The 15,008-nt window shown below is 37.9% G+C and overlaps 1 protein-coding gene across 1 annotated transcript in view; it reads left to right on the forward strand.

Annotated features, from left to right (window-relative positions):
• The first annotated feature begins 10,489 nt into the window (after window positions 1–10,489).
• Window positions 10,490–15,008, forward strand: part of evplb (envoplakin b) — a 29,211-nt gene continuing 24,692 nt past the window's right edge. Inside the window, exon 1 of the mRNA XM_079565305.1 lies at window positions 10,490–10,607. Coding sequence (XP_079421431.1) covers window positions 10,585–10,607 — 23 coding nt within the window. The 5' untranslated portion in view covers window positions 10,490–10,584. The remainder of the gene's footprint in view (window positions 10,608–15,008) is intronic.

Consider the following 15,008-nt stretch of genomic DNA (forward strand, 5'->3'; position numbering starts at 1 on the left):
AACTGAGACGAAAACAATGACGGAAATGAGACAAAAAAGTGAGAAAACATTGACATAAAAGTGACGGAAAATTTATGAAAAAGTGGCAAAAATGTGACAAAAAAATGACAAAAATGTGACAAAAATACGATAAAACATTGACGGAAAAAAGGACAAAAATGTGATACAAATTTGACCAAAAAAATTACAAAAAAATTGACAGAAAAGGACAAAATTTTGACAAAAAAAAGCGACAAAAATGTGACTAAAAAAAGATAAAAATTTGATACAAAATTGACGGGGAAAAAAAAGCGATAAAAATGAGTTGAATCCCCAACAAAAAAATGATGGAAAAAAAAATGTGATGACGTGAGAAAAAAGATCCTCTCGGTTCAGGCGGGGGTTACAGAGGTTAAATTAGCCTTTAGCTTCAAGACAAACTATCTGATCCTTATAAACATAAACGTCTCCTCTATATGGAAATATTTCTACCAGGAACTCACTGGTCTGAGCTAATCTTAATGGAAATGAACACGAACAGGAAGTAGTAGCACCCACAGCTTCAGCTCAGAGGAACTAGCGCAGCCACATTGTGCAACAAGCCGATTCTAATGTGTCCATGTGTTATGTTATTTCAAGGTATTAATACTAGTGCCATGAGCAAATCCACCAGTGATTTTTATTTATTTATTTGAGTCTGGAATTTCAAGAAATCTGTACATGGGCTAAGATATATACACTTAAAGGAAAATTATGCAACTTTTTGTGTGAAAACAAAAGTTGATGTTTGTGCATATTTGACCTTGTAGTGACCCAGCTGCTGTATGAGTGGTCAACATGGCGCCTTTACTTCCCATCACGGCGCTCTCCACGGCGCTCCAGGATCAATTGTTTTTTTTAGTTTAGCTGAAAACCTTCCAAATATGCGCAAATATCAACGTTTGTTTTTCACATAAAAAGTTGCATAATGCACCTTTAAATTGAGATAAATCAAATACAGCAGTTTTATTTCAAGTGAAGGGATATGTTTCATCTACTTTTGAGGGCATTGACTTGTTTGATCTTAATTTAAATATCTTGCCCCCATTTTTAATTAGACTAAAGGTTTTATGTTGATGTTTGATGCCTAGTAAGAGAACACAAACTTAATTTCACTACGAGAACAAAAAAACGAGTTGTACAGGGTCTTTCAGTTTGTAGTTCGCTGTACCTTTTCACAGGGTTTCAGGCCATGACCCCCAAAATCCCTCAACCAACAACTCGGGACCCCCTTTAGTAAAATGTAATCAGCGTTTATAATAATTTAAGATGCAAAACATATTGTATTTTGGCTTAATTTCACTCAATCCCCACTACAAAAAGTAAATATCAAGCATTGGCTTAAATGACTTGAATTGAGGAAATGTATCTTGTTTTGAGCGGTTTTCACTCATTTAGACACTTTTCCTGATCGGACCAAGTTTACTTTGCTTGTTTGAGGACATTTCAGACCAGTTCTAGGGTAAATCTCGCTTTGAAATAAGAAAGTAAAATTGCCAATGAGATAAGACCAAGGACAAGATCGCGAATACAAGCGACCGAAATGAGTTTCCTTCGCAGGGTGGCTGGGCGCACCCTTCGAGATCGGGTGAGGAGCTCAGTTACCCGGGAGGAGCTCGGAGTAGAGTCGCTGCTCCTTCACGTCGAAAGGAGCAGCTGAGGTGGCTCGGGCATCTGTTCCAGATGCCTCCTGGTCGCCTCCCGCGGGAGGTGTTCCAGGCATGTCCTAGTGGGACAAGGCCTCGTGGAAGACCCAGGACACGCTGGTGGGACTATGTCTCCGAGCTGGCCTGGTGTCGCCTCGGGGTCCCCCCAGAACAGCTGGAGGAGGTGTGTGTTGATCGGGAAGTTTGGGCATCTCTGCTGAGACTGCTGCCCCCGTGACCCGGCCCCGGATAAAGCGGAAGAAAATGGATGGATGGATAAGACCAATTTTCTTACCCCATTGGCAAAGAAAATGACCTGAAATAAGGACGAAATGTATCGAAACGAGTCAGAAACATCTCAGAACAAGTGAAATAATCTAGGACAAATGCCCAAGAACTTCTTAACTAGTCAAAACAACTCAAATTTGGATTATTGTGCTCAAATTGAGATGTTTATACTGATCTAGTTAAATACTTTTTGCAGTGCCCACTTTGGGAACCACTGCTTTGTCTTACCAAACATTTCTTTGATTTACTTTTGGTTCATACTTGTCTTTTAATATTATAGACAATACTTTCACTTAAGTTACGGCATGATCTGGATGACTGCTTTTGACTTCTTCTTCTTCTTCAGTAAAATCCACGTGAACATTTTGGCCACTCCCCCCCCACCCCCTGTTTGTGATAATTGCAGAGTGGTGAGAGTTCAAGGCTAAGTGAATGCCTTGTTCTTTTTTCCCTCCTGCCTATCACTCAGCGCCCTATGTGATTAGCCCCCCCCCCCCACCCCTCCTCGTTTCTCTTGTCTCTGGCAGGTATGAGGGCGTTGTCCCCCTGGGTGTGAACCGCAGGCACACCTTCCCCAAGCATGAGCCGTGGCAGCATGCTCCGGCGTCGCCTTACCGCTCAGACGGATAGCGCTGCGGTATTGCATTGTTCTCGGGCCCTCTGGGGGGGGGCGGGGGGGGGGGGGGGTGAAGCTTCTCGATTCTGGCTCCTCCAAGTGTCAAGTCTAAAACAAACAGCGACACAGCTTTGAGTCGACTCTAATAGCTGTTATCTCCGTGCGCATCAGTGGCTCGTCGGCGGCGCGGCGGCATTCCACACCAGACCTTTACTCCTGCAGCTGCACTTAGGCGTGTTTCTGATAATCGGGCATCCGTAATCTGAACTGCAACTCGGCTACCTGTGAGAAAGGCTTTGGGTTACGCTTTGCACTGAGAGCGAGACAGAGAGCAGGGATTTATATGGCTTTGTTTTCACTTTGTAAATAAAACATACACATGAAAACATTAAAGATGGAAAAGAATTGGTTCAAGTTAGCCTCTTAGACCCGCTTAACCGAGTGCATTTGCTCTAGTTCAGCTTTACCCAAGTCTAAAAGTGAACAGCTTAGACCGGGGTAGGCAAGTTTGCTCAGTGGTGGGCCGGTTTTCTTCATCGTCAAAAGACCAAAGGGCCGGACCCTCCAATTGAAGCAATTGAAGTAAATCATCACTTTCTAAATATGCCAGTGTTGTACATAATATACTGGAAAAATGTCCAGCGTAAAAGATAAATTACTTAAAATCGCTTGAATAGAGGTTTATGTTAAATTTGAGTCGGTTTGAACTAATCTAAGATCAGATTAAAACACCAATGCCAATGGAACAAACAGAAATCCCACTGGAAATCAAACAAATTAACTTTTACTGTAAAAAAAAATATTTATTTTTCACTTGAAATTATACAAAATAATCTGAATTAAGAAAAAACCTGCGCTTGTTCCATCGGCAAGGTTTTATCTGCTTTAAGGCCTGACCAAATCCACTCAATCTTTAGATTTAATCTCTTAATTCAAGTAGATTTAAGTCATTTCTTAGTATTCTTAGAGTATTCTTTTAGGATTATGGCCTAAAAGGGTGCTCTGCTAAGATATTTTAAGGAATTGACAGTATTGGTAGCATTTCTAGAGTATTTTAACAGGCATTTGATTTCTGAGTTGGGTCATAATATTTCTCAAAATCATCCCGAGGGCCAGGGTTTGATGATGGAGGGCCGGTTTTGGCCCCCGGGCCTGACGTTGCCTACCCCTGGCTTAGACCTACAAAACTAATTTAAACTGATCTTTTCCCCTGCATTTTGGTCAGGTTGCAGTCACTTTACTGTTACTCTTTTGTGGCGTTTATGTCACATTATTGTCACTTTTTCATCATTTCTTTGTCACTTTACTGTTTTTCTTTGGTTGCTCTTTTGTCACTTTTTTGGGGTTGCATTTTCATCCTCGTTTACGTCTCATTTTTGTCGCTATTATGTTTTTTCAAGAAGCTTTTAGATTTGGGTAAAGCCAAACTGGAGAAAATCTTCTCGGTTCAGGTGGGGGTTAAAGGAACAGGCCACCATTTTTCCATGCTGAGATGTGTTCTCACTTGAGTTTAGACAAGATGATAACTTCACCCCGTTTGGAGCTATAGGAATATGCTGGGAGAGGCCGAATGCTGACAACATCTTTGGTCTTTTTGCGTGACTGAGAGCACACAGTTCTTCCATGCTGAGATATGTTCTTACCTGAGGTCTACCTGGTCTTTGCGCCGGTGGAAGAGCGTGGTAGCTTCCAACTTCAACCCTGTTTGGAGCTATAGGAATACATTGGGAGAGGCCAAATGCTAGCAACATCTTTGGTCTTTTTGTGTGACTGAGGGCAAAGACCAGACAGGTACGTATCAACTCGTCTAAGCTCAGGTAAGGTAAGGTAACATATCTCAGTATGTAAAAATGGTGGCCTGTTCCTTTAAGAGGTTGAAAATGATACGCATAGGCACTTGGAAATATATCCCGTGTGGTAAATTACTATCATTCAAAAGTTTTCATGGCTTATTAAAATTGAATTTGAGGAAGCTCCATCAGAGGAGCTGGCAGAGTATCCCATATTCAGTTTTGCTTTTGCGTTTAAGTGTTTAAGTGAGTCTGTAAGATTGCAAAATGAAGAAAGAGAGAGAGAGTGAAATTTTAAAGTAAACGATCAAGCCCCTCCCCTCCAGATTGCACCCGAAAGCCACCCCTGTTTTGCACAATGAGGAGAGCAGCAACAGAATTCCAGGGGTAAACGATATCTCCGCCTCCCCTCCGGATTGGGCCTGACAGGGAAGCTCGTCTGATTGGTGAAAGTGATGGCACCGGGGATTCTGATTAGTGTCTGAGATCAGCAAAGGGAGCGACTTTACACAAAATATCATGATTTAATATTACTTACATCAAATTGCAGGCCCAGGTGGCCAACTATGTGCTGTCTATTACATTGATAAAACATTTAAACTTACAAACTATCACTTTAAATGTCGTCAAAATTCTTACTTTTACTTGAAATTATTAATATATGTTTTGTTTGTGGTTTAAGGCTCACCCCTCACAGCAAGAAGGATTCCCTGGCTCTGTGGAGGTTCCTCCTGTGTCAACTCAAAACATGCACAAGAGGCTAATCCTCCATCCTGGTATTTCTGACCATGTCCCCGGTGACGCTGAAGGCTGGAGCAAAAGTCTGCATCTTAGGACCAGCCTTTCCTTATTCCTTTTCACTCACCTGCTGGTCGGCTGCATGAGAGGTGAGGGAAGTTTCATCACATTTTAACCCCTTAACTCCCGCCTGAACCGAGCACGTTTTCTCCCAGTTTGGCTTTACCCCAATCCAAAAGCGTCTGGAAAAAAGGTGTGAAAATAGCGACAGAACTGAGACGAAAACAATGATGAAGATGTGACAAAAATGTGACAAAAAATAACAAAAAATGACCAAAATAAAATGACAAAAATGTGACAAAAAATGACAAAAAAAAGACCCAAAAAAATGACAAAAAAGATAAAAAATGACAACAAAAATGACCAAAAAAATTACAAAAAATTACAAAAATGTGACAAAAAATGACAAAAATGTGACCAAAAATGACAAAAAAAAAGACAAAAATGTGAGAAAAAAGACAAAAAATGACAACAAAAAAGACAAAAAAATGACCAAAAAAAATGACAAAAAAATGTGACAAAAAATTACAAAAAAAAGACCCCAAAAAATGACAAAAAAGATAAAAAATGACAACAAAAATGACCCAAAAAAATGACAAAAATGACCCAAAAAAATGACAAAAATGAGACAAAAAATAACAAAAAATGACCAAAAAAATGACAAAAAAGATAAAAAATGACAACAAAAATGACCCAAAAAAATGACAAAAATGTGACAAAAAATGACCAAAAATGACCAAAAAAATGACAAAAAAATTACAAAAATGTGACAAAAAAATTACAAAAATGTGACAAAAAATGACAAAAATGTGACCAAAAATGACAAAAAAAATGACAAAAATGTGAGAAAAAAGACAAAAAATGACAACAACAAAAAAGACAAAAATATGACCAAAAAATATGACAAAAAAATGTGACAAAAAATTACAAAAAAAAAAAAGACAAAAAATTGATTAAAAAAATGACACAAAAGTTACCCAAAAAATAGATGGAATTTTTTTTTGATGACGTGAGGAAAAAGATCCATTTAGATGAGTTTTGTAGATCTTAGCTTTCAAATGAGGTGTTACACTGGCCTACAGGATTTGGGCAAAGCTGAACTGGAGAAAATGCTCTCGGTTCAGGCGAGGTTAATGTAAAGCTACACATATCTCGATGCTTGTGATAGTATTGCTTGTTGTCAATTTGGAACCAAATTCTCTGGCAAAATGTCCTTAATTAGAAAACATCTGAATTTTCCCCACTCAATGTTCAGTTTCTGCTGAGTGTAAGAAAACAGCCTGCTCTCCCGAGAAAGAAAAGCAGTTTATCGAATCACTGTTAGCCTTCATGTCGAAACCTGTGCGGGTAATGTCATTATTATTATTCGCTCGCTGACTCAATTACTTACCAGTGTCTGCGGCAACATTATCATTACGTGGACGCAGTCTGACAACATTTTGGTAATTCCGTGGCTCGTCTATTGTTTTGTGCTAATATGCAAATAGAATGGCCTACATTTTTTTCATTGCTGCATGAAATTAAAACTAGCAAATTGCGGAGAAGAAACCGGGCTTAAAATTGTGAAAAGGGAAAGATAGTCCTCGTGAGACTATGTGGCAGTGTTAATGTCGCCGACTAAAATATTTAGTCTTAATTTTAGTCAAAGTGTTATTTTTGACGACTAAATTGGACTAAAACCAAATTAAAAGTTTCTCATGAGACTAAAACTCTGACTAAAATGTCCAGATATTTTAGTCGACTAAAATAAGACTAAATAAAAATGAAAAGGAGAGACTAAAATCATCCAAACTTCTATTGAGCGTCTGAAAGAGCCTCAGATCATGTAAATTCTCTGCCAAAGGATCAGCTCTGAGCTTTGTTCATGTGGAGCAGCTCCATGAAGCAGAGGAACCAGATTAAATATGATTATAATGAATATTATCAATGCAAAGTTGACTAAATTTACTTGCAATTTTGGTCGACTAAACGTGGACTAAAATTGAAGATTTTTTTTTTTGACTAAATCTCGACTAAAATCGAATTACATTTTTGTCAAAAGACTAAGACTAAAACTAAATTAAAATATGTTGTCAAAATGAACACTGCTCTGTGGGACGGGGTCTTGTAAACTTCCTACACTGGCTACGCTTCACATGGAGGAGCAGCCACTCCACTCTGAGCTATTCTCTCTGCCCACTCAATGTAGATTAAATAAAATATTCAAATGTTTGATTATTCATTTTTTCCAAAACATAAATGTGTAGCGATACTAATCCAAACTATTTGCAAAGGGGATTATTAATGGCCAATCGACAAGTTTCACTGCATTCCATCACAGTTACAGTACTTCTGTGGAACCGGTGTGTTCACTGGCGCCCGGCGTGTGTGGCAGCGTAACCGGGCCCAACACCTTCACCAATGAGATGATAAAGGAAGAGATGCCATTTGAGAAATCTCCAGAATGTTTACTTAGTGAACTAGTACCACTGCTACTTCTAATGTCTGGTAAAGTCTTTAGTTTAAGGCCAAATATCTTTACTGAATCTCTAGATAGGACATGGCCATAGTAATTCAGTGTAATCAAATGGAAACACCACTTACTATTTCCTTGATCCCGCCCCCGACCTATTCCCAGCCACCCCACGACAACCGCGACCGACCCCATGCCACGTCCGGCAAGAAAATCATGTTTTTGCAGTATTTCAAATGTTATTTCAGTTTTATAGGCGGCAGAGACTTTGGCTTTAACTTGAACTTGAATACAGTATTTCTATACTTTTTAACACCACTTGACCAACATTTATAGAACATGGACAGAGATACAGTGAAAAATGACCACTGAACCCTGGGAATCAATGGAGAAAACAAAGCTAACACAACACTAAACAAGACAACTAAAAACAAGATATTACAAAGAAATGAACTTATACAGACTGATATATGAGACTTAGAAGTAATACAATCTCTAAACTCAATCTCACGTTCTGCCGTTGAATCAATGAAACCTTTGCTGCTGGTTTTGCATCGGTTGTTATAGGGTTTAAAAAGATCCGGGCAGATAATGCACCACAGGAAGTTAAGACTCAAGCCTATTAGCCCTTCATCACACCTATAGGGGTTTGCCTCACAGGCCAGCCACAAGATGGCCGACATGTTTGCCATGTCAACGAGCGTCAGGTCCGATCTAGGATTTTTCTAAATACAGTATCTTTGGCTGTTGCCACTTAGCTTCTCTTAGCAATAAGATAGTAATAGCATGGTAGCTAAGCAACAAGACTTGTTTCCATGTTATTGCCAAGAAAATACTGACCATAATCCAAGACCATTTACAATCTTCTTACTGGGTTAGGATTTGAATTGAATTAGGATTGATTAATATTATCATAGAATAAAGTATGTGAGACCCATGTGTGCTCTGTGTACATTTATTATAATAAATACAGCTCTATGTTTTGAGGTACTTCTATCCTACTGCTATGCCTTTGTGCTGTAAAGTGAACAAAAACAACTTTACTAAAGAATATTGGACCCTGCTTGAAAAAAGGTGAATGTGCTCGCCTTTTGTACTAGTGCTAGTGCAGACCTCCAGTAGTAAAATCTCAGAGAATGAACTCTAGAGGCTCTTAGCTTTCAAATGATGAAATGTTGTCCTTCTAAACAGCTTACAGTGTCTTTTGTAACTCACTAAGAGCATCCTTCAAACATGACCTACATCAGTGTAATGGACATGCTGTTAGATGAATGAGTTTATTGGCACATATTGTCTGGTTCAGTTTCATCAGTCAGCCCTGAGGCAGCTGTGGCTGAAATAGTATTTTGTGTGGAGAGTCAATGAATGAATGACCTGTTGCACTTTGAGAAACTTGTCGAACTTGTAATGTACGACATAAACCCAAGTCATTGTTGTTTTGAAGTGTCAGAAGTGAGTGACATTGTCGAATGCGTAATTACAGTATTTATGAGTATTTATATGTCACTTTTTTTTTCAGTGAAACGTCTAATAAAGTTCATTTGTTCAGTGAAGAAGGAAGACGCCGCAAGAGTAAAAGCTGAATGACTTAACCTCTCACCTCCCACCTGAACGGAGCACTTTCTCTCCAGTTTGGTTTTACCCAAGTGTAAAAGCCGATTGGAAAAAGTGTAAAAAAAAAAGAAACGACAAAAACGTGACAAAAAAACAATTTAAAAAAATGTGACAAAAAATAAATAAAAAATAAATAAAAATGTGACAAAAAATAATAAAAATGTGACAAAAAAATAAATAAAAAATAAATAAAAATGTGACAAAAAATAAATAAAAATGTGACAAAAAATAATAAAAATGTGACAAAAAATAAATAAAAATGTGACAAAAAATAATAAAAATGTGACAAAAAAATAAATAAAAAATAAATAAAAATGTGACAAAAAAATAATAAAAATGTGACAAAAAAATAAATAAAAAATAAATAAAAATGTGACAAAAAAATAATAAAAATGTGACAAAAAAAATAAATAAAAAATAAATAAAAATGTGACAAAAAATAAATAAAAATGTGACAAAAAATAATAAAAATGTGACAAAAAATAAATAAAAATGTGACAAAAAAATAATAAATATGTGACAAAAAATAATAAAAATGTGACAAAAAATAAATAAAAATGTGACAAAAAATAATAAAAATGTGACAAAAAATAAATAAAAATGTGACAAAAAAATAATAAAAATGTGACAAAAAAATAAATAAAAAATAAATAAAAATGTGACAAAAATAAAATAAAAATGTGACAAAAAAAATAATAAAAAATAAATAAAAATGTGACAAAAAATAAATAAAAATGTGACAAAAAATAATAAAAATGTGACAAAAAATAAATAAAAATGTGACAAAAAAATAATAAATATGTGACAAAAAAACAAACAACAAAAATGTGTCAAACTCTGACAAATATGAGATGAAAAAGAATGTGAAAAGGTGACAAGAACGGGGCAGCAATGCGAGGAAAAGGATCTGTTTTGTATGTCTTGGCTATGAGGCGTTACTCTGGCCCATATGCTGTAAGCGCCAGGTGAGAACTTGTTCGATTTGGGTAAAGCCGAACTGGAGAATCTGCGCTCGGTTAAGGCGGAGGGTAAGAAGTTTAAAGAGTCAATAATGCTCTTTTTATAAACTTTGACTCATGACTCTTCTTCCTTTACAGGGGAAAGTGGTGTGGTCTCCTGTCACCACCACAAGGCACGCAACGTGGAAGCGCTCCGAGATAAAGATACTTTAGTGAGTGCGCGGGGGTGAAGAGGTGGAACAGGTTGGCCCGGTCCGCTCCTACACTCCTCCTCCCTGCTACTGCCTCTGCCCTGGGAGGAGCTCAAACAACAGGTGGAAATCTGCCTACACACCGCCGACACCGCGGCACTTACCAGCCAGCTGCCGGGAGCGACGGAGCGCAGCGCGTGGAGCTGTTAAAGATGTCGAAGATCAAGATCAGCACGTAAGTTCGATTTACTTAACAAATCCCTCTGCGACCCGCTTGTCCACCGGTGACACGGCGCGGTGTTTGGTGCTGTTTTGGCACTACAGCGAGCCGCATGCTGGTGCTTTAGACAGTGATTCATTCAAGTTTGCAAAAGACTTTTCTAAGTTTAAGCAATACATGTCTGAATCTGAAGGCTGTAGTTTACTTAAAGTGTTTAGTTTGACAGACTTAAAATATTGGATATACTAAACCTGGCATAGCTTTTCGATATTACGCTTCAGTTTGGTTTGTAGTATTTTACATGTCTGAATCTGAAGGCTGTATTTTACTTAAAGTGTTTAGTTTGACAGACTTAAAATATTGGATATGCTAAACCTGGCATAGCTTTCTGATATTACGCTTCAGTTTGGTTTGTTCAACTATTCCTTACACCTATTTTACATGTCTGAATCTGAAGGCTGTAGTTTACTTAAAATTTTTAGTTTGACAGACTTAAAATATTGGATATACTAAACCTGGCATAGCTTTCTGATATTACGCTTCAGTTTGGTTTGTACAACTACTTCCTTACACCTTAGTCATGGTATATTTTGTAGTAAAATTTGAATTAATATACATGTTTGGAAAATACCCCTAGACATAAGATGTTTTTTAGTGTACTTTTGCAAAACGCCACTCCAGGTATTTTTTAATCAAATTATGCCCAAAATCTCAATCAAGTCACTTCTGCACCCATCTGAATGAAGTTAATCCTGTTATCACACTGTCTACACACTTTCATGTGATGCTTTCAAATCCAATGGTTATTTAGATCTGCTTCAAGTGACCAAAAAAAGCGACAAAAATTACAAAAACTCTTCAAAAAAAGACAAAAATCCATTTAAAAAAAAGACAAAAATCCACCAAAAAAAAGACTAAAATCCATCAAAAAAAAGAGACAAAAATCCATCAAAAAAATACTATAATCCAGCAGAAAAGTGACAAAAACACATAAGGGAAATAATAGTCATAATTCAGTCTTTGTTTTACATTGATTTGGTGCATAATTTAACAAGTGGAAAGCGTATCCAAACACTGGATCTGCAAAGTGAATTGATAATGCTTTTTTTTATAGAGTTTTCAGTATTTCAGCTGCTTCCGTTTTTATCATGGGTCAACAGTAACATGACTGAATCTGATTTACTTAAAGGGGCTGGAAGCAAGTTCGCCATTTTATACTCACTACTGCCACCTCTGGCCATATATGTAACTGCACCTTCTATGTTAAGCTCGTGCATGACGGCAATTCGGGCCGAAGTGACACATTTTTTAGTGACCGTACAGGATTTTAGAGGCAGTTGTGGTGAACAGGTCTGAGCTCATTCTACACATTAGGACATGGCTGGAACATGTAGGTGGAGGAAAATACTTAATTTTAACATTTTTAAACTCCTTATAGTCCCTTTAATTACGAGCAATTCTAAACATATAAACATACTTATTTCTGGCCAAATCAATCATGAAAACACACAATTTTCACATGAATGTTGTCTCGCATCTTGACCACCAAAAAAATCCATTATAGGCTCCATTTTGCAAGAGGGTTTCCAAATATGTCTACACTGTAAAAGGAAACAAGTGTCAGACCTCTGATAATAATATTTTTGTTTTGTTAAAACAACTTTTTATTATTCTAAGTTCAAGTTTACCCCCTGCCATGACAAAACCCTACATTTATTTATTATTTATTTGCCCCTGTTTGGTCCCACGCCCCAGAAACCTAAATTTCCAGACCTGCTTCATTCAAAAGACTTTGACAAATGACACGACACATACTTTAAGACGGGGTCATGACATTTGGTACAAAATGTCCCGAGGGGAAGAGGAGGATGAGCTGGACCTGGTGTTTTGAACTTGTCCTTTTTGAGTTGTTTGGGGGCTAACCGGCTGAATGATGAGACTTTCTGAGGAAAACTTGATGTGTCACAAAGTAGATCATTATATGTCTAACTTGCTCTAATAGTTTCCTTACAGCAGGGGTGTCCAAGCTCGCCAAAGCTTCCCAAGGGATTTCCACATTCTTACAAAAGTCGAGGCTCCAAAATTCAAAGCTATCTCGGCCAAACAGCTCAAATGTATCAAACTGCTGTTCCGTCAACACGCTGCAAACCTTTCGGTAATTACTCTCAGGTAGTAAAGCTGAAAATGCAGTCTACTACGACGGAGTTGTATTCTCCAAAAGCGTCTGGCAGCCCTGAGGGTGTATCAGCTGACTCACTAAATCCACCCGCAGTGCCAGTCCTAATTGAATCAACAGTGGAACGGGTCGAACTTGCACTCCGGAGGAAGGAGTGGACGGGCCGCGTGTTTGCTCATCGATTGATACTCCTCAAGTGTCCGCTCCCCTCCCTCCCTCCCTCCGCCACAGGACACAATTGTGCAACCCTGACGCGATAAGGGCTTGTTTATCTGCGCTGCCGCTGCTGTTGGAGAGCGCTGGGGGGCACATCCAACCAGGGCGTGGTCCGACGGGGGATCTGTGGCGTGCGCACGGCGAAATGCAGGCCTTTAGGGAAGACAGAAAAAAGGTATTAGAATGGTGCTTTTGAAGGATTTGTCCGCCTGGAAATTGTGTTTTTCACAAACGTTTAACCACATTAGGCATTTGACGATATCTTGATAGAGTAAAGGTAGAAGTTTGTAGAAGGCACCAGTTTCACAATATGAAAACATTCCTTATTTGAAAGCTCAGAACATCTAGGGCCTGGAGGCTGCACTAGCACTACTTTAGCCCCTTAACTCCCGCCTGAACCGAGCACATTTTCTACAGTTTGGCTTTACCCCAATCCAAAAGCTTCTGGAAAAAAGCTGTGAAAATAGCAACAAAACTGAGACGAAAACAATGATGGAAATGTGACAAAAAAGTGACGAAACATTGATGAAAAAGTGGCAAAAATGTCACAAGAAATTGACATAAATGTGACAAAAAAATGACAAAAAATGTGACAAAAAATGACAAAAATGTGACAAAAAATGACAAAAATATGACAAAAAATGTGACAAAAATGTGACAAAAAATGACAAAAATGTGACAAAAAATGACAAAAATATGACAAAAAATGTGACAAAAATGTGACAAAAATGTGACAAAAATGTGACAAAAAAAGTGACAAAAAATGACAAAAATGTGACAAAATGTGACAAAAATGTGATAAAAAATTGACCAAAAAATTACAAAAAAAATTACAAAAAATGACAACAAAAAAATGACAAAAATGTGATAAAAAATGGACAAGAAAAAACAAAAAATGATGGAAATAAAAAGTCTGATGACGTGAGGAAAAAGATTCTCTCGGTTCAGGCGGGAGTTAAGAGGTTAAGGCAGTGGTTTCCAACCCTTTTTGCCTCACGTACCCCTTGAGTCGTGGATTTACACTCTGAGTAACCTTGAGGATTTTGCCAATATTATTACAAAGTGACCAACTAAATTAATATTATACAGTATTTAACAGTGTGTTGTGTTCAAAATTAAGCTAAAATTCTCTAAAAATCAAACCATTTACTGAAAAACATAATTAAAACTAACTTTCCAATTGAAATTCTACTCACCCCTGGTTGGGAAACACTGCTTTAACGCAGTGTATCGATGGCGTGCACGACGGATTGATGTGACCTGGGCTGCAAAAGATGAGACATTCATCAGACTTAGGAACAACTGAAGAAACATCTGAGTTCCTGCAAAAGAAAAAGCAAAAATATCGCATGCTAATCTTTTAACCGCACCTTTAATTCAAATTTTCCGCCTTTACACGCTCTACATTTAAAGATATAAAGTTGCCAGATAACCCAAACCCATTCAGCTTTGTTTCTGCCGTGGCTTTTCTGTTTGCAGACTTGCACCGGAGCAGAGCGGTTTTGTGGGCGAACTTTCACTCCCCAGAACAGTGACAATCGCTGCCTTTCATGTTGTTTAATTAGCGTCTGCCGTATTTTCATTGCCACTCACGCTGCCAGTGCAAGGATATTACATCAGATGTGCAATACTAGCTGCAAAAGTCCTTCCTAGTTTGTATTTATATGGCCTCCTTTCTTGTATACTCGTGCAGCACTTTTTTGGGGGAAAGAAAAAAGCGAATAGTGATTTGTCTGACAACTTTGATTCCAATTAGAATTTGCGATTTGAAATAACTTCGGATGCTTTAACATTTGAGAGACGACTGAAAAGTGAATCGCTAAACAATAGAGGTGCATTTCATGTTTGTAGAGGTCTAAACTACGCTGTCATAAACAGATAAATATAGTAGAACTGTTATTTCTGTGCAGGTAAAACTCATTTTGTTGCCAGATTCTGCATGAACTGAAGTGTAGCCATTTAAAAACACAAAAGTCTTGTAGTTATTGGCAATTTGAAAGATGTTTGGTTTGATGTATGGCGTG

This window comes from Gobius niger, assembly GCF_951799975.1.
Source record: "Gobius niger genome assembly, chromosome: 10".
NCBI classification, from domain to species: Eukaryota; Metazoa; Chordata; class Actinopteri; order Gobiiformes; family Gobiidae; genus Gobius; species Gobius niger.